Source organism: Pholcus phalangioides, unplaced genomic scaffold (genome assembly GCF_987345545.1).
Source record: "Pholcus phalangioides strain wild (caught in Gottingen) unplaced genomic scaffold, Ppha-v1.0 ptg000011l_1, whole genome shotgun sequence".
Taxonomy (NCBI): Eukaryota; Metazoa; Arthropoda; class Arachnida; order Araneae; family Pholcidae; genus Pholcus; species Pholcus phalangioides.
In genome coordinates this window covers 369,314-389,371 of record NW_028301604.1, presented here as the reverse complement: position 1 = coordinate 389,371, position 20,058 = coordinate 369,314, and the positions used below count along the sequence as shown (strand labels likewise).

Genomic DNA, 20,058 nt, shown 5'->3' with positions numbered 1-20,058 from the left:
GCAAAAGCACCTTCTTTCAGTTCTTGGTCAGTTTCACAGTTACTTGGCAGAAAGTCTTTTTCAGGTTATCTATGGAACGTACCATACATCAAAAAAATTACCATAATTTGTGAAATATAGTAGATGATTTCATTCAAACTCCTCATAATGGCTGAATAATAATAAATAATAAACGTAGGATTTCAGCTTAAAGAAAAATATCTTGTTTTAGGACAATATGGAAAAAGAAAACAGCACAATTGAACATTTTGCACCCAGTTGTGTTGAAAAGAAAATCCAGAGTCCAGTTTTCATATGTCCCATTCAATTAAACTAGAGGAATGGTCATTGTATTTGCTATTGGATTTCTTTCATACATAGTTATCAAAATCGATAATTATCAATTGATAACTACATATCAGGATTCAAGGTTGCTGATAACAATTATAATTAATATCAGCAACCTTGAATCTTGATGTGATCACATTAAGCTGTGTATACTGTATAAACTTTTGCGCACAGACATATTTTCTTCTTCTGTGCTGGAAGAAAAAACATTGGATTACTGGACAGGTCGAACTAGTGCACAGCCAGATTAACGAGAGTCTATTCTAATAATCATTTTTAGGAACCAAGATGTCTAATGAGCACATCACTGTACTTTTCATAAATTTTTTGCATTTCAAAAAATTTATCCAGAGTTTTGATTAGGAATTTATATTTTTTTGTCCTTTAACAGAAATTTTTTTTCAACAAAATATTTTTTAAGAACAAAAACACAAAATTTTCTGAAAACAAAACACATATTTTTCTTTATTGTGTTTGTCCCATGGTATATATATCCCTTCAGGCCCTAGTGCCACAAATGTGTGGTTTGCTTTTTCTCACTTTAAAATTTTTCCTTCTCACCTCAGGGTGTTAAGCCCTGACTAAAGGGTTGTGTAAGTTTTAAGTTAAAAATATGGAGAGTATAAACTTTTGGGGCTTTCATCAGAGGGCAGCACTTAAATTTAAACTTTCAGGGGTTTTTTAAAATTGTTTCCAGGAGGAAGTGCCTCTGGAAAAGGTGTGTGTGATTTATTATATAAAATTTAGCAATAAAATTCTGGAAACATTTTATGTAAAGATGAATATACCTGCATCATCTTGACTGAATAAATTTGATTTGAATGAAAGGAATTATTTCTTCATAAAAAAACAATATATATATATACATACAGTAAAACCTCTATAAGTCGTCACCTCAAGTTATCGAAAAATTGACAGCTTTAGTGGAGTGACGACTTAAGCGGAGTGCCGTCAGTTTCAATGTGCAATGTTGTGAAAATTATATAAATTTAAAGTAATATGAAATTTATTAAAGTATGAATCAAAATAACAATAATAATAAAATTTATAGATCGTGATTGAGTAATTAATAGCAATTTTTTACCTTTTGTCTCTTATTACTTAAATTATTGTGGTAAAATGTACTGTACACTTTGATTTATGCTAGTAATTTTTAATTTAGACTAACAGAGAGCAACTGTTAGTCTAAAGCTATATAAGTAGCTTTTCTTCATAATAGAACTCAAATAGAGATAAATAGACATCAAATTTTTTTTTGATTTTAGTATTTTAATTGTTCATCAGTAGTTCATGATACAACTATAAAGTAATCTCGAACACTTTTGACTTGGTAGAGAAGCCCTGGGCAGGGAAAAGTAAACAGAAGACCTCAACTTGGGAAAGAATGTCTAATTTTTTTTCAACAAAGATATCTTGTTTAAATTTCAAGCCCTAAATTAGTAGAGCCCATGCTTTCTATGATTATTTATTATACGGGCCATGTTTGTTTGTGTGTGTGTCTCTCTCTCTCTCTCTCTCTCTTTGACGCATCAATAAATTTTGGTTTTGCCAGAGATGCCCTGGCTCTGAGCCAAAGTGCTTATGTTGCTTCTTGCGACAGAGCCTGAGTGTCTCGCGGTTTCTCCAGTAGAGCCCATGCAGAAATGAGATCTAGCTTGAACAGTCCCCAATGTTCCAAAAATCTTAATCGGCAAGTGAACTTCCCCAGCGTAACTTTCGTTACTTAAACTGTTCCATTTGGGTATATAGGATTTTATGATGACTTTTAAGCATATGGCAATGCTATTAACAAGCTCTTTTTTTAATGGGAGCCATAAAAAAAGTCTGTTCCACTTTCTCAAATTTTTTCATAGTGGCGAGTTAACCGAAATTAGCGACCAGTAAACGAGGGTTTAATAACATTCTTGTCTATGAAAGGTAGAAGGGCCTGAAGAAAAATGACGACTTAACTGGAGTGACGACTTATTAGGGTGACGACTTAACAAGGTTTTACTGTAAAAAATAAAAAAATGAAAATTTGTAAAAGAAAATTGAAAAAATAAAGATTTGCTGAGATTTATGATTTTAACTGAATTTTTCAGCATCAAAAATGCTAAACTTTTTTGAAATTAAAAAAAAATGAATGCTCAGGGGTCTGTGTGTGACAGGGAGATATATATATATATGTATATATATAGGTAACACCATACACAGCATTTTACAGGCATACCATTGATCTTACAGGCACACTTCCAACTAGAAAAAATACCCAAATAATGAGTAGAACTCTGATACATCATCCATGTTGCAAGGTGATGTATAGTTATTAAAATTTAAAAAAAAACTTTTTATACAGACACCCTGTGCCCAAAAACCTGATTAGAAAGTTGTTGCCTCCCTCTCCTGTTGCCAACAAAAAAGAAATTCCATGTTTCTAAGTGCAATATTCGCTGAGATAGTTGAATTCAAAAAAAGAGGAAAGTTTGGAAAAAAAAAACAGCATTGAATGTGAAATAAACGGTTTACCTGCATTTAATGCTGTTTTTCCCCAACTTTCTCCTCTGTTTTTTAATTCAAATATTTTAGCAAATACTGCACTTAGAAACATAGAATTTCTTTTCTGTTGGCATCAGGAGGGAAGGGCAACAGCTTTTGGGTTTTTGGGCACAAGGTGTCCATATACAAAGTTCACATTTTTATTTTAATAACTATACAACCCCTTCCAACATAAATGACGTATCTGAGTTAAACATATTATTTGGATAAGAAAGTATGCCTTTAGGATCAACAGTTTGCTTGTAAAACGCTGTGTGTGCTGTTCCCCTCCAAAGCAAAATATGCTGAAATCTGCATAGAACAATCAGTGCTACTGCAGAACAATTTGAAGGAATTTTAAGGAAAATGTAGAAAACATAATTATGAAAATGTTTACAGCAGAACATTTCCAGTCAGCTGGGGGGCTTGTTTCAGAACAATGTGAAACATTTTGCTTTGGGGCTGTGTTACCTATGTACCCTGTATATATATATATATATATATATATACACACACACACACACACATTAGGTTTCACTCATATTATAATTTCTGATTTTTATAATTAAAAATATTAATATAATTTAAAAAGTTGATTCATTAAAAGTTATTAAAAATACCAAATTAATGCCCTATTTTTTAAAACTACAGAAATATTTTTTACAAGTCTGAAAGAGGAGATTTTAATATTGAAATCACCAGTTTAATTTAATCTTTTCTATATATTTCGGATGATTATAAGTTGAAGAAAAAGAATCCTACAATACAGGGCGTTTCAAAAAGAATCACCCGATTTGAAATGCGTGTATTAAGAAAAATATTGAACATAGACCCTTAAGATGAATTTTATATTACACGGGTAATCATAAAGTCTTTTACAAACCAAATTGAAGGTGCTCAATATGTCCACCTTGAGATGTACGTCATATGTCTATACGGTAGTCAAATTCGTCCCAAACTTTTGCGAGCATGTTTACATCCACTGCGAGTGGATCTATCTATCTCTCTCTCTCTCTGTGGACTACATACAAAACTCTGTCAGATGCACTCCACATTTTCATCTGACATGCGGGGACGGCCAAGGGATTTCCCTTTACACAGACAACCCGTGTGTCGGAATTGTTCATACCATCGCCTAATGCTCTGGGCAGTAGGAAGTTCAACACCAGGGTATTGTCGACGAAAAGCATGATGAACAGTTGTTACGGACTCACACTTCACGAAGATTAGAACACAAAACGATTTCTGTTGTGCAGTTACCATCTTGACAAACAATGAAGTGGTGGCCGAAGGAAGAGCGTTAACGCTACCTGTTGGCAACTGCGTGAAACTCGCGATTTCCCTCTTTCTATCTACACATTATTCTCATAAAAATTAGAACTTTGCCTGGTTTTAATTTATATAAAAACTGACACATTTTTAAGACAAATAAAATTTAATTAGTCGAATGGTCGGCACATTTCGGCTCTACAATGGAGAGCCGTCATCAGGACCTCATGGTCAGAATTCACACAAATGAGTCGTGGAAGGGTGATGTTCATGTCTGGTCGTCCGGAGAGTTCGCCTTTGTATTTGCTGCATCCGAGTGGTATTTGGATGCGAATTCGGGCGCCATCTGTTGGAAAGTGTTGAAAATTCTGTCTCGACTGAGGTTAATAAAGCCTGTCCAAGCTGACGAAATAGGTGGTGTGTTCTTTCCATCATTAACAAGGAAATCCTGGCATATTCTGATGAAGTATCTCTCGAGAAAATTCAGTTCGGAATTATGTGTTGCTTTTTTAAAAACATACGCTTTATCAATATCAAAATTATCTGAAAGTTGCCAACAGTGTTGTGCAATAGCCGAACTATTTGTCTGTCCCTTCTCAACATGCTTTCAATGTTCGAAAACTTGAATATTTAGGTTTCTTCTAGTTTGGCCAATATACCCATTTTCGCAATTTTTGCATGGGATGAAGTAGATTCTTCAAGTTTCGTGATCTCATCTATCTTAAAGAAATTCTACTTCCATACAATATTCCAGCCAACAAATAAACTCACCTTTTCCCAACTCAAAGATCCTATCTCACCCTCCAAAGGACCTGATATCTACTTCATCTCATGCAAGAATTGCGAAAATGGGTATATTGGCCAAACTAGGAGAAATCTGAATACTCGAGTTCTCGAACATCGAAAGCATGTTGAGAACAGACAGACAGTTTGGCTATTGCCCAACACTGTTGGCAACTTTCAGGTAATTTTGATTTTGATAAAGTGTCTGTTTTTAAAAAAGCAACACATAATTCCGAACTGAATTTTCTCGAGGGATACTTCATCAGAACATGCCAGGATTTCCTCGTTAATGATGGAAGGAACATGCCACCTATTTCGTCAGCTTGGACAGGCTTTATTATACAAATACAAATACAACGCCACAACAGGCAAATTGCCCAACGAGGTGGCTGACTTAAGAACATTATGGATCCCCGAGCCATTTTTTGGAGGCCCTACCTACTACTACTACACCACACATGTGCCCCACCCACACCCCCCCCCCCCCGGAACCCCCCAACGAATCGTTACATGCGGGAAATGTGCGTGTACGTGTAGTGAAACCTGACGTGAAGTTTTGTTGTTTCTCTGTGATGCTTGTTATGTGTAGTGCTGCCATCTGCCACTAGTTTTTCTAACTATGAGTGAAGTGTTATGATTGAATGATTTATTGTTGTAGGACTGTTGCTCTCTGTGGCGAGACTTTTTAACGGGGAGATCGGCTCGCATTTGCGCCTTGAAGTTGGGAACCACAGAAAACCAACTTCAGCCGACCACCACTGTGGGGTTCAAACCCGGATCCTCGCATCGCGAGTCCGTCACTATAACCACTCGACCACCACAGCGGCACCCTCAGTCGAGACAGAATTTTCAACACTTTGCAACAGATGGTGCCCCAATTCGCATCCAAAGACCACTCAGATGCAGCAAATACAAAGGCGAACTCTTCAGACAACCAGACATAAACATCACCCCTCCACGATTCATTTGTGTGAATTCTGACCATGAGGTCTTGATGATGGCTCTCCATTGTAGAGCCGAAGCACGTCAACCATTTGACCAATTAAATTTTATTTGTCTTAAAAAGTATTAAACTTTTGTATAAATATACATTATTCGATCAAAACGGATTAAAAGCTGAATAGTTATGATTTTTTTAAACCGGATGATTCTTTTTGAAGCACTCTGTATATGCAAGATTTTGTTAATAGATCTGTAGTAGCAAACAAATTTTTAACAGTTAATGAATCTTCATTTCTTTCATATGTTTTCAGTCTTTGTAATTAGAATGCAGGCTTACAGTATCTATAGATCAAAAGCAAATCTGAACAAAAACACAAAAACATACATGGCAAATTGACACAACCAAATATGGCTGCACTAACAAGATGTGTATGTGTGTTATATCTCTTAATGATAGCTTATGTTTCAAAAACAGAACTTTAATACAACTTAATTATACATGTTATTTAAGTGGTTATTTAAATTTAAATAGCTATTATATTCAAATAATATTTTTTATATCAAATAAATGATATCTGTTTAGCAATCTAACATAATTTTTTTGTATATTCTATTTCTATGTAATTTTTCAATACCTAACAAAAAGGATTTCTCAAGTTCAAGGCAATGACAGAAAATGCCATAATTAAGACATAGTAAGGAATAGTGGCGGACAAAGATATAACAGAGATTTTGATTCCCCGAGCGTAATAAATAACTATTTGTTAAAACAATAAAACTCACTCTCTTTGTAAAAAGCTGTAGCATTTCTTCAGCCCCAGAGGATATTTCAATATCTTTTGCGCCATAAAGGGTTGTAGCAATTATTCGTATTTTCTCTTCTAATGAAAGCTACAAAATGTATAGATGTATAGCATTGGTAAGTAATAGACAGAAAACAAATATAATACAAGGTGCACTCAAAAACTTTGGTGAATGATCCAATATTTAAAGAACAACCTGGGTTAGAAAGGTGCGCCTACACATGCGCTCTGATCATATAAAGAATTACCCCCTAGTGTCAAAAACACTAAGATGAAGCAGAGTTACACGGTGCAACAGAAAGAACTAACTGAGTGGGAAAGTTGATGTCACGATGTAATGGAACAACCCGTAAACAAAACATTTTGCTGCAAAATGGAGGAAACTGCGACGGAGACCATAAAATAGTGATAAAAGTGTACGGAACAGAAGCAGTGAGTAAAAAATGTGTTTACAATTGGTTTAAACACTTCAACATAAGAAAGGAAACTGTTTATGATGAACTGCATTCAGGTCGACCATTAACAAGCAGAATACCAGAGATCATCAAACAAGTGCAACAGATGCTTTGATGATAATGATAACAGATGAATTGGGAATTAGCAAGGCCTCTGCAGACTTCTTTTTCTTCCCTCGGCTCAAGGGAATGATGAAAGTCCTGAACTTTGTAGATGTACCAGACATCCAAGCAAGAGTGACATCATTGCTTTAGGTGATTCCAAAGAAAGCTTTTGCTGAAAGTTTTCAGCAGCTTTACAACAGCTGTCAAAAGCATATTGTAGCTAATGGAGATTAATTTGAAGACCAAAAAGGTATTCTGTTTGTATTGTCTGTTTCCTTTATTTTTTGAAACTATTCACCAAACTTTTTGAGTATATATATATATAATGGATTGTCATTAGGGCTTGACGTTTCCCGGGTTTTCCTCAATCTCACCAAAGAGAAAAGAAGCAAGGAAAAATAAATATTATTTTTGCATAGTATATACATATATTCATAGTTAATATTTCATAATTAGAAGAATTTATGTGACATAGCATGATTGAAAATATGAAGAATAAAAAATTGTATTAATTTTAAAAGGGTAACATAAATTTTATTTAAATATAATTTTATGAGAGAAAGATCAATATATTTTAACAAAACACAATTATTTTACATATGCACTGCTTCAAAATGAGAAAAAACAGTTTTTCTTCAAGGCTTTTGCAGAGATAACATGAAGGAGGAAGGACATTGTCCCCCTCATATTGATGGCCTGCAGAAGTGTTTCTCTCCCAATTCCTTTGCGTTGGTGATCATTATTTTATTGGTGTAAATCATGAAAGATGTTCATATATGCAGATGAAAACTATAATCATCATAATTTGTGCATTTGTCACTTTTCCTAAGTAATAATGGCATTTCTGCTATTAAAATAAAATGTTAGGGCTATGACAGGGTCACAAGTCTTCAAGGGCATAGAATACATACTATATGATCTTTATCGTTGCAATAAAATATCTACTCAGTACTACTTTGAAAATTTGGCACAAAATAATTTGATTTGTACATTGATTCTGAGGTGCTGGGCTCCATGCGGCCATGCAAAATCTAACCCATTCAAAACTCACAGCCTTCCGGCTCAGACACCACTGCTGAAGATGAACACCAAACACCCAGGCGCTCCAATGCTACTGATGAGGACAAGTACCCACAAGCACCCCCTTCCCCAGGATCTCAGCCATTGCTGAGAACAAGCATCCACAGCTCCCAAGCTCCTACACCAATGCTGAAAACGAGCACATAAAAACCCGGCTTCTATACCAAAGCTAAAGACAACCATTTACAGTCCCCCCCCCAACTCCTACCCCACTACTGACAATGAGCACCTACAGCCCCAGGCTTCTATGCCACTGCTGAGAACAAGCCTTTATAGCCTCAGAGCTCCGATACCACTTGCAACCACCCAACTCCTATGCCACTGAGATTGATGAGCGCTCACAACCCCCAGCTCCAAAGTCATTGCTGAGGATGAGCACCCACATTCCCCAGGGTACCAAGCCACTGCTGACAATCACTCGTAGCTTCCCTGGTTCTGATGCCACTGCTGAGGAATCACTTTATCCATAACCTACTTCACATCCTTTTCAAACCACAGTCGGTGACAAACATCATAAAGATATCTAAATCCATTATTATCAAATATTGAATTGAAATGTGCAGTCACTGATTTCTGAAATTTTGCATATGACCACTATTCAATTTTTTTCTTCATCCTATATGTGTAAAACTCACTGAAAAAAATCAAATGATGCCTCATACAAAGTGTTAGCACTACTGAGTCTAGAGCAAAACTATAATTTTTAGCTGTACAATACCCTAATTTTGGCGCCTGAAACATTCTCAATAATGCAAGTAGTTTTCTTTATAGATAGCAACTCTGATTCAAACTTACTGAACATCCAAAAGTCACTTTCTGGATTATACGAATGTCAATGAGGTTGGAATTCAACTGTGACTATTCATTTGTATAAGTGTTCAAAGTACAGTATATCCTCATACCATTAAAAACTATCAATGTTTGTTTTATGTAGTCACCTTGCATTTGCTGGATAACACCAGCAGCACTTATTTTTGAAGTTGGAAGACACTGTTTTTTTATTACAACTGTTACAACTTTTTTTTTATCATCAGTGCAGAAATGTTACTGCACTAGAACATTTTTGCTATTTTTTACACTGGGAGTCCATTTTGTCACAAGGTATATTAGAATCTACCCAACCTCTGGCATAAATAGCAATATTTGTATTGCATCTCATGGAATTCTGCACACGTTTTCCACCATAACATAATCTTTACATAATAAATAAGAATTTCAACAAATAGAAAATACCTCTAATGGATACAGATACTTGAAATTTGAAGGTGATTCAGAAGCTTTTATCACAGCTTCAGCTAGTTTTATTGCTCCTTTCCCACCTTCTGCAAAATGATTGCAAATAACAGCATCAAAAGCTCCACTATGAATTGATAGATCTTTCACAATATTCAATTCTTCTTCAGTATCAGTACTATACATCATGGGAAAAAAAATTATGCTTACTATGAAGGCAAAACATATGATCAAAATCACAAAACTGATATAAAATTATAAATACAGTCAAATCTTGATAAGTTGAATGTGCAGTGACTGGTGAAAAACTTAATGAAAAAACCAATTCGGAGAAGTAAAAAAAAATATTAAAAAAAATAGCAGTGCCATTTACAAATATCATATTAGTAAAATGTCTAACTGCTGAATATGAAAAATTGTCATGGATTAATTATTCTAATTATTGAATCACAATATTAAAAAAACACACACATGGACGTACTTATTAAGAACATACTAATTAATATACATAATATTTGTATAAATAAAACTTATAGGTAAAGAGGAAGCAAGTTCATTCTCTATAATGACACCTTTCTCACCTAAATCTCACCTTTCATTTCATTCACATTTGAATTGATGTTTAGAGCCTTGCATGAATAATTTTCTTGGTTTTTAAGATCATTCATATGATATTTGGAGGAATGCCTTACTTTTTAATAAGAAAATGTTTCTTGAGAACTGGATTTCTTTCCATTTCATCAATAATTTCTTTTTTGTACTTTCAAATGTAAAACTTTCAACTTTTGCTTCAACATTTTTGTAAAATCTATGCACAATCAAGATTTCTCACTGCTGTTACACAACTGTGTTCATTTAAAACAGAGCAAAAGCAAAATAGCAATTTAGACATGACCATACATGCAACAAAAGGTTTGCAATAATAGATGTCCAATTTCATTGCCATTGGTTAGTGTTAATAAAAAAAATTAAGTAGAAGGAGAGAAAAGAATTTCCACTAGGAGGATAAATGCACATTTTTTTAAAATTCATCTCATACCCAAAAACTTCAACTCAAAGGAAGAAAAACTTTTGAGTTAAAAAAAATTTTAATACTAAAATAATATTGAATGTTCTGGAGTGGAGAGAAAACATTGATTTGAACAGATATTTCACTTATTGAGAATTGACTGTACATAAACATGCACACACATTGGCAGAAGCACACACATTACCCAGAGTGTAAAATTTCTTTATACAGTTCTACAATTAATTTCTTTTAATTTACAATGCTGCTTTTTGAAGGATTAGTAATGAAATTTCTCTGGAAGAGATTTCTCATACTTTCCCTCTTTCCAATTCATCATAGTGTCTCCCCACCAAAGATAGGTCCTATGTATACCCTTGCACATTACACAATTGATTGGCAAGAGAGAAAAAGCAACCTATGAGGTGTGATTAAAAATGGCAAGTGTTTGCGTGCAAGGCATGTCAGTAGGACACAGCCCACGTCCAAAATTATGAATGCAAACATTTTTCAAAGATATTGCCAAATGGTTTTTATTTAATCCTTAAAATGCTGAATCACTTATTAAAGATTTGGGATACAGAAAAAAACAAGGAAATTTCATTTTTGCATACATTCAAACAGAAAGTATATCCTTGATTTTTACATATTAGTTTAAAGGTTGAAAAACAGTCCTTATATATATATATATATATATATATATATATATATATATATATATATATACTGTATTTTTCCCCGTATTTAATGTGCCATGTTAACCCTTTAAGCAGCAGAGCAGAATTCACTAAGCACCCTATAAAATGCCTATTTTTTTAAATCAAGAATTCTTTCTTCTGATTTTCAGCAGGTTCAAAGTAAGGGGTATACGGAAAAGAGTTTCATTGAGAAATCAACTTTTTACAAAAAATATGTGTCTTAAATAAAAGACCTTTAACACTAGAGAGAGAGATTGAGGGACTATACCAAAAAAGACGAAAGGGCTCTGTGTTACCCCATAGCTGCTTTTCTGGCGATTTTTGAGCATGACAATATTTTAAAGCATGGTATAATATTTTTCAGAATGAAACAGAGTTATAGCACAAAGAATTAAGGGAGGAACAATTTATCTATTAATCTATTTTCATCATTTAGTTTTTAAAGCATTCTGTGTCAATGACCTCTCTTGATGTGTGTCTCTGATGTGAGAGAACTCGTTGAGGGGACTGGAAGATTTTTATTTTCTCCCTGATAGGATTTCAGAGTTACATCGCTCCTAGGTTTTGAATAGGATCAACAAGTGTGAGCTTGCTTTATTTTTTATTTTTTGCAGTTGGAAGCACCTGTGGATAATATTTTCAAAGGGTTTCACCCAAGCTTGTCAATTTTGATTTGAAAAAATTCACATAATGCCAATGATGTGAAATCAGTATCTATAAGCAATGAGTTTCTCTTTAAATATTTTGGAATCCTCGACATCCTAATGACAAGGAAGGTGTCACAATGCTTCATACACTTTTATCTGCAGTAGTATCTTTGTAACCGACAGACTGGATATTATTGAGATCTCAGATATTTATGGAAATCGGTTGACATTTCTGTGTAGATCTAAGTTGTTTTTATGGCTTCAGTGTGGTTTGCGTTCATCATTTCATCTTGCATCAGCTGAGGCACTATTAGAGATATAATTTTATTCTGATTCACACATCCATCATCAATACTGTTTCTTGCTTCTGAATGTTTTGCCTAGGGTTGTTTTCATTCTACTCCAAATTCTCATCATCACACCACTTTTTCTGGGTTTTTCTCACACAAACTTATGAAAAATTTCCTCTTCTGTGAATCTGCATCTTCTTGCCATTTCTAAAGCAATCATAAGCACATGGATATTTCTACTTTGCAGAACAAACAATTTATCGGACAAATGACAGAAATACTTTACAACAATAGCTGAGATTGACATCTGCAGATAAAAATGAAGGTAAATAAAGTCTTACGAATAGGGATTACACCATATCAGATGCATAAATAGACTATTGGAAGAAATTAACCATAAAAAAATCAATTATCACAATGTTGGTAGCATTATATGGTAGATTGGGGGGAGGGTCTAAAATACATGGGAGAGCCAGTGTAACCTCCTTCCGTCTTTCTAAATATATAGGTTCATACCTCTGTTGTTAAGAAAGATGATGAAAGTTTTAGTGCACAATAAAGACATGATAATTCAGGAAAAATTGAGAAATATTTAAGCTTTTGGTTAATTCTTGAGGTATGGGAGCAGAAAGAGCATGCAGGGTCACCAGGTAAGGATCATCAATACTGCTTCAATGGTTAATATACTTTATTAACCTTTTATATATTTTATACCTTTTCTCATATTAATAAAGAAAAAAAATGTATTTAAAAATATTTTATGAAAAAGATAAAAGTATTTTATATTCACCCAAATTGGTTTATAGCAACAACTACAGGCAATCCAAATTTTTTTGTGTTCTCAATGTGTTTAGCAAGGTTACAAAACCCTTTCTTTACCAAATCAACATTCTAGAAAAAAAATCTTATTAGATATTGTACACTGTACAAACTTAGAAAATGTCAATTATGAACTACTCAATAATGAGATATAACTTTTTTATTTGCAAACACAAAAATGGTATCAAAACTGTTTGATAGAAAGCAATGGACTTTTAATTTTGAAGTTTTTAATAAGCCTGAATCATTGAAAATATACATAGTTAAATTTTTTTTCTATATGAAAGTCCTTCAGAGCCAATATTTAAATAGATGCAGAGATGTGGGTATCCAGCCACAGCATGCAAAAAAATAAAATAAAAAGAAATGCTTAGATTAAACTTATTAGTTTGAAATTCCAGAGATTAACATCTCGCATCAAATAATTATTTTTAGCTATATTTTTTATTTAGATGTGAAAGAAACACAAGAAAAATTCATAATTTTTTTTTAAGGCAGTTAGCAACATGTTATCTTATACAGGGTATTTCACTTGTGCTCTCTGCCCTGATTATTACTTATACAAATCATACTACTGGCCATAATGTAATGAAATTTGCTACGGAAACAATAGTGATATTCAGTTAGTTTGCACTAGTTTGGTAGAATGATACCTAATTTTTGGATTTGATGAACGGGTACTTGAAATGGCATCTGTAATCAGGATTCTTTCTAACATGGATACCTCTACAACTGCCCAATGTGTTTGCAGATACAACCATTTCAAAAAATGATTTGCTACAAACCAATTGTTAAATTATTTGAATCCTATAATTTTATGGATATATCTTGTTCAATGAGATGCATGGTGATGTTATTGAAAGTGTGGCAGCGCAATCTTTTCAGTCCTTGAGTGGGCATGAATGTGAGCTGATCTCCCCTTTAAAAAGTCTCACCATAGAGAGCAACAAGCCTACAACAGTACAATTATTCAATCATTGCACTTCACCCATAGTTAGAAGAATTGATGGTAGATGGCAGCATTACACAGTAACAAACTTCATGTTAAGGAAACAGATATTTTCTGGATATTATGCTGAGGTGAACTCGGAAAGAAAAGTCATTTTGTCTCAGCTGAGACTCGAACTTAGGCCATTTTGCACAGCATGCTTGCCCAGTGTACAAGAGGGCCTGGGTTCAAGTCACGGCGGAGACAAGATGACTTTCCTTTCCGATTTCACCTCAGCATAATATCCAGAAAATATGTTTCCTTGATAGCTTGGGCTGAGAAAAAAGCTGTCAAACTTCATGTTAGGTTCACAACACGTACACACATATTCCAACATGTAATAATTCATTAGAAATTCTGCTTAGAGATGTGGACGAGGTGCATGTGTGGTTTAACAGTTGTAGTCTTTGTGTGGGCATGCAGATCTATCTGGACCAATTATGCATTAACACATTCTGCCCTTAAATGCTAATCATATATCAGTGGACTTCCAGTCTGAGTTCTATTATTCAAAATCTGACGGAGACCAAGTGAAAATCATGTAGCATAAAGAAAGGTTGTTCCACAAACACCAACGTAAGTGACCAGAAATAATTTTTATTTGAAATTTTAATCCATTCAGCTCTTGTGTGTGAAACATCCCAATTCACAAATGAATCTTACTTGAAATATGATTTTTTAAACTTAACCACTTTTATGTGTGTTTGAGAATAAACCTGCCAAACTAAAGTAATAGGCAAACATAAAATTAAACTCAAGAAAGTGTAAACAAGCAAAAAGCTCAGCATCAACAAATAATAAATTTTAAAATTGAATTTTTTTTTTTTTTGTAATTAGAAAACCTCAATACTTATATTTTTCAGTTGCAACATTTTTTGATTTCCAAATGACAAAATTGTGTAGACACTAGAAATTTTGAAGTTGATATGTGGAACTACTAGATCATCTGGGTCCTATTATTTATAATAGGGGTACCTTACTTAGCCATATTTTTTACTTTTATTTTTGGAGTGAGGAGTTATTACATATATATTTTCATATTTTTATGGTTTGTTCATGAATATTGCTTTTATTTTGTTATCTTGGGTTGACGAGGGTTTATATATAAGGGGTCTATCTCACAAGGGATGTAAGAGACATTAACCCATTTATCTCAGAATTGGGTATAATTCTGAGAAAAATGGGTTTAAAGGTAGACAATGGAAAAAATTATATGTAAACTCTACAATATCAGTTTTGTGCTTACACATTGTTTTGGTCATATGAAGTAGCTTACAGCAGATTTAAAGAATTTTTAAATTTTATGATAATAAAAACAATTTGATAATGAGATGTTACACTAAAACCTCTTGTGTTCCAAATTATTTTGCAGATTAAATAAGAGTGTAAAGAAAATGATAAAAATGTAATGTGTGAATTACATAATACAATCTAAATAACAAAATTTTTATAAAAAAAATTAGTCTTTACACAGAGGGAAAATGTGACAGCATCAGAATCAGATTCATATGCATGGGTCATGTTCATCCAAGTATTATATATTATATTTACATCATCCTCAGTATTTTGTTCTGACACATGCTCTTGAGTACAAGTTTGTATTCATTGCCCTCCTGGAATTCGGTATTGAAGAGAATTGAAGAAATCATGGTGCACTGGTGGCACAAATTGTAAAAGGTCCTGTAGATTTTTGAACTTCATGTATTTGATCTTCAGTTGAACTTCATTGACTTTCAGTTCGGGAACTGACTTTTTAGGGAATCAACTTTAAGTTCATTGTAGAACACTTTGCAATGTCACTTATGTTTTCTTTGTAGAAAAGGGTCCACAGTTCATTCTTTTTGAAGTGAATCCATGCATCTTTTACTTTTACTACAAACTATTTTATAAGACCAAAACTCAATGTGTAAGCACAAAACAGGTATCAAAGAGTTTCCATACAATTTTCCATTTTGTCACTTAGGCCAGCATTACACTATAAAAGTTTGATAAAGGAACTTTTACAAAACTTGAAAAAGTACCAATAAGCTATTGGTTACATTTGCTTGGATGTAAATGATATGTTTATTGGTTGCATTTTTAAGTTTTGTAAAAGTTCTTTTATCTAACTTTTATAGCCTAATCCTGGCCTTAACTTTAAACCAGCAGTTCGCAACCTTTTTTGACTCACTGAGACCTTTTCAGTATATAATTTCTATGGTGGAACTTTGTTTGACTCGAGGAGCTCTTTTTTGTGTAAAATGTTTATGGCTGAACCCTGTAGGCCTCTTTCTTTTAATCATCTATCAAATTTAATAATTTATTTTATTTTGCTCATGTCGCCGCGGAGCCCCTGAGAAGTGCACACAAAGCCCCAAGGGCTCCATGGAGCACTGATTGAGAACCGCTGCTTGAAACCCATTTCTCACAGAATTAGGTATATGTCACTTATACCCCTCATGCTTTAGATCCCAGATTTTCATACAGACTGAATATAAGTGCAATATATCCCTTGTGCCCAAACAAAATAGCTGGTTGGTGAAGTAGGTTTCTCTTTACACCAACTCGAATTCAGCCCCTGCCCGGTTGTGTAGTCATAGTGACAGACTCACATTACAAGGACCCAGGTTCAAACCCTACCGACAGCACAGGTGACAGTCAGCTAAAGTTGGTTTTCTGTGGTTCCCAACTTCAAGATGTGAATATATTCACAATTTTCAATTATTGCACTTCACTCATAGTTTGAAAAATAGCATCACTAAAATGCATCACTAAAAATTTATGCACAACACTACATAAATACTAAAACTTAAGGTACACGTGCATGCCTTTGGCACAACTCATTCTGTAGTAAATTGCTCATGGTGATAGACCAGAATTGTGCTCGGTTGGAAAGAAAGAAATCCCCCCCCCCATTTGAGTAACATGCAAACCCTTTGTGCTCTGAACAAAAAGGAGTATCAGCTTCACTCTCCTCTGCTTAATTCAGATTGTTTTAAAAATTGCACTCACACCCCTTATACTTTAGACTCCACACTTGTGTTTGTACGATTTCCATACCTTTCATGGGCATTATTTTTTTTAGTCACCTGGTTGGAAGTTTGCCTGTTGTGACTTATTATTACACATAGTTGATAAATTATGCAAAGCACGCTAAGATTCAATTCTTATACATATAGCAAAGTCAATAGGTACCAAAAAAATGGATTTCCTTGCAAAAGGTCAGGTGTCTCTAATTTTTGGATATGGTGTAGGGCCCAAGGCCACTAATAAAAAACCAAGTTTGCAGAAATGAAAGCCTTGTGCAAGCAGAGTTATATTGAAAAAACATGAACATTTTCTGATTTTTTTTTTTGGTTTTTTCTTTATATTTCAGTTTCTATGCATTAGAGAGCAAAAATGTAAATTACAATATTGTAGAGGACAAAATTTCTACAAATTTTGTATATATATATATATATGATTTTTTTCTATGGGCTATAGTTATTGAACTACAGAGCAGTAAAAATGGTAATTTTTGCAAAATCTGGAAAAAAATTGCTATAACCTCCGGTTTTATTAGAACTTCTTAAACAAATTAATTACATTTATTGTACTACGTTTTTCATCATTATTCAGTACAAACGAATGATGTTCAATTGCTGTAAGATACCAAAAATGTGTAGGCATGCTTATGGAAGAGTACAAAGCTGATATTGTAGAAAAACATAATAGACCTGGAATTTGGTTCTACGGGAGGAATGTTAGATGAGATGAGGACTTGTTAGACGAGATGTGTGTCATTACCTGATTGGGGGGGATCATCCATTACCCCTATCCCCAGTTCCATCAGCCATTTTACTCACAATGGTAGGTGCCTTTTAACATGTATATGCGGTGTCCCTCTGCACACTGCGAGCGCATCTTTTAAGTAACCTCATTTTGGCTGGCATAGTCTTGAATGTGGTAGAGTTTACAGATGCTGAACGAGCTGATATCAAACATATGCTTGGGGAAGGTGAAAAAATTTTGATTCTCATGATTGAGGGAAACGAGAACTTTCAAGTATTCGCAACCAAATTCAGAACTGCACTGAATAAACTGGAAGGTAATGGTCTCACCTCCAAGCTATGGGTCCAGTATTCTCACATGACAACTCTTGTAAAACACTTCACTGAAGCAGAGCACAAGGAGACTGGAAGCTACATCTTGACACTGTCAGTAAAATGCTGCCTTTCTTTCATGCTGCTAGTCACTTTCTTTATGAAAGAAGCACGTACCTGTACTTGCAGGATATGCTACTCCTCAAATAATGAATGGACCCAAATGAGTTCCACAACTTTACTGCAAAAGGATATTTCATCATTCGCCATTGCCATAAGTTTTGATCAGGAATTTAGTCTAACATAACTATCGACTAAACCTTAATGAAATCCATGAAAAGTTATGGTGGACTAACTCCGCATGGGATCACAGATAGTGTGCTTGCACAGTGTACTATGGGAATGAATTTTTCGCTGTACATTTGCAATGAAGTCGAGAGTTTTTGTGGGCTCAATTCTTTCACAGTTGAGCAGCACGTGGATATGAGGCCTTCCTGAATTATTAGAAACAATGCAGACATGGCAAAACTGAGAAATTGGTTTGCACATCATCATCCCTTTCCCAAGAAAGATAAAATAATTTTCTTCAACAGTGGAGTTGTCAGATTTGAACAGATAAACTGCCACATGGCTCAACAAATTGGTATATAAGGGATTTCAAGAATCATTGGCAACAACTTTGGAAAAGTAAAATTTGAACGTAAGGACAAAGTGGTCACTCTATCATCCATCACGAGCACTGTAAAAGTAGCCAGCAAGAGAAGAAATTGCTACGCTGACACTTTTCCAAAGAGAGTGCATCATTAAACAATCTGACGAGGAGGTGGAGGAGTACTTAAAATATGAACTTGCACCCTTCCCGATGTCTTTGTTCTCTGGAGAAGGGATGTGAAAGGGAACAAAATCCTCCATATACTCAGCCTTTACTCCAGTCTCCAGCAATGTGACATTTGGCACAAATACATTTGTCATAATTGATGGAGGGTATCTGTTGCACAAAATAGTCTGGCATAACAACAACTCTGTCAGCTCGATCATTACAAGGTATGCCACGTATGAACAAAAACACTTTGGTGTTTGTGTCTGTTGTTTTGACGGTTATCCAGTGAATGCAGCTCAAAGAAATAATAAGAGTGCAAAATGTATGCATAAATCTACTGTACAGTGTTGTGCAAACATCCATCTTATTAGACGAAGCAGAGCACTTCTCTCAGTAAAACAGGTGAAATTTCTTACTAATGAAGGGAACAAATGATGTTTCATCGCATTGCTTTGAAACGCATTTCAGCAACACAGCTTTGACGTAAAGCAGGCTGTGGAAGAGGCAGATGTCAACGTTGTGAAGGCAATACTTTACAAGGCCACAGCCTATAAACAAGTCATCACCACTGGGTAAGGTGCTGACCTGTTAATGCTTCTCACTGGTTTGGCTCCTTATGTGAACAATGTGCACCTACACAAAAGTGAAAGGGATGAGTCAGCTGGTTTGTATTGTAGTTCCTCCTTCAAATATGATTCATCAAGCTGCCCACCAGGTACTGTCCTTTTCCTGCATGCCATCAGTGGATGTGACACCACATCCACCGTTTTTGGCCAAGGCAAAATCAAATGCTGCACTACACTAAAAAAATCCTGAGCTAAAAGAATTAGTTTCAGTGTTCTTACAACAACACTTCTCTGCCGAAGAGATAGCTAATGCAGGAGAGAAGTAGTCACTTTGTATGGGGGATGACATGAACACACAAAATTTGGACTACCTCTGTTACCTGCATTTCATCAAGGCTGCTGCTAAGACCAGCAAATTCAGTCTTGCATGAATGTCACAGACACAGGATGTTGCCAGACACCATTCCTTCCAAACATACCACACAGTCCAGAAGTGATTGGGGTTTGAAAGACAACCTACAGACTGGGGTTGGATGTGCACAGATCAAGGGCTTGCATCAATTCAAGCCAGTAATGATCCTGCACCCCAATCCTTATTGAAATTTTTATATCGTGTCACTGACTTGTCAAAAAGCAGAATTAAAGTGTTGAG

The 20,058-nt window shown here is 34.7% G+C and overlaps 1 protein-coding gene across 6 annotated transcripts in view; it reads right to left on the bottom strand.

Moving 5' to 3' along the window:
- The window catches only part of pug (pug C-1-tetrahydrofolate synthase, cytoplasmic), a 114,569-nt gene that overhangs the window by 10,389 nt on the left and 84,122 nt on the right, over positions 1-20,058 (bottom strand). For all 6 annotated transcript variants that reach the window (XM_089238693.1, XM_089238695.1, XM_089238691.1 and 3 more), the window contains exons 22-24: positions 12,943-13,043; positions 9,512-9,689; positions 6,619-6,726 (exon numbers count right to left, since the gene is read on the bottom strand). In XM_089238693.1, coding sequence (XP_089094819.1) covers positions 6,619-6,726; positions 9,512-9,689; positions 12,943-13,043 — 387 coding nt within the window. The remainder of the gene's footprint in view (positions 1-6,618; positions 6,727-9,511; positions 9,690-12,942; positions 13,044-20,058) is intronic.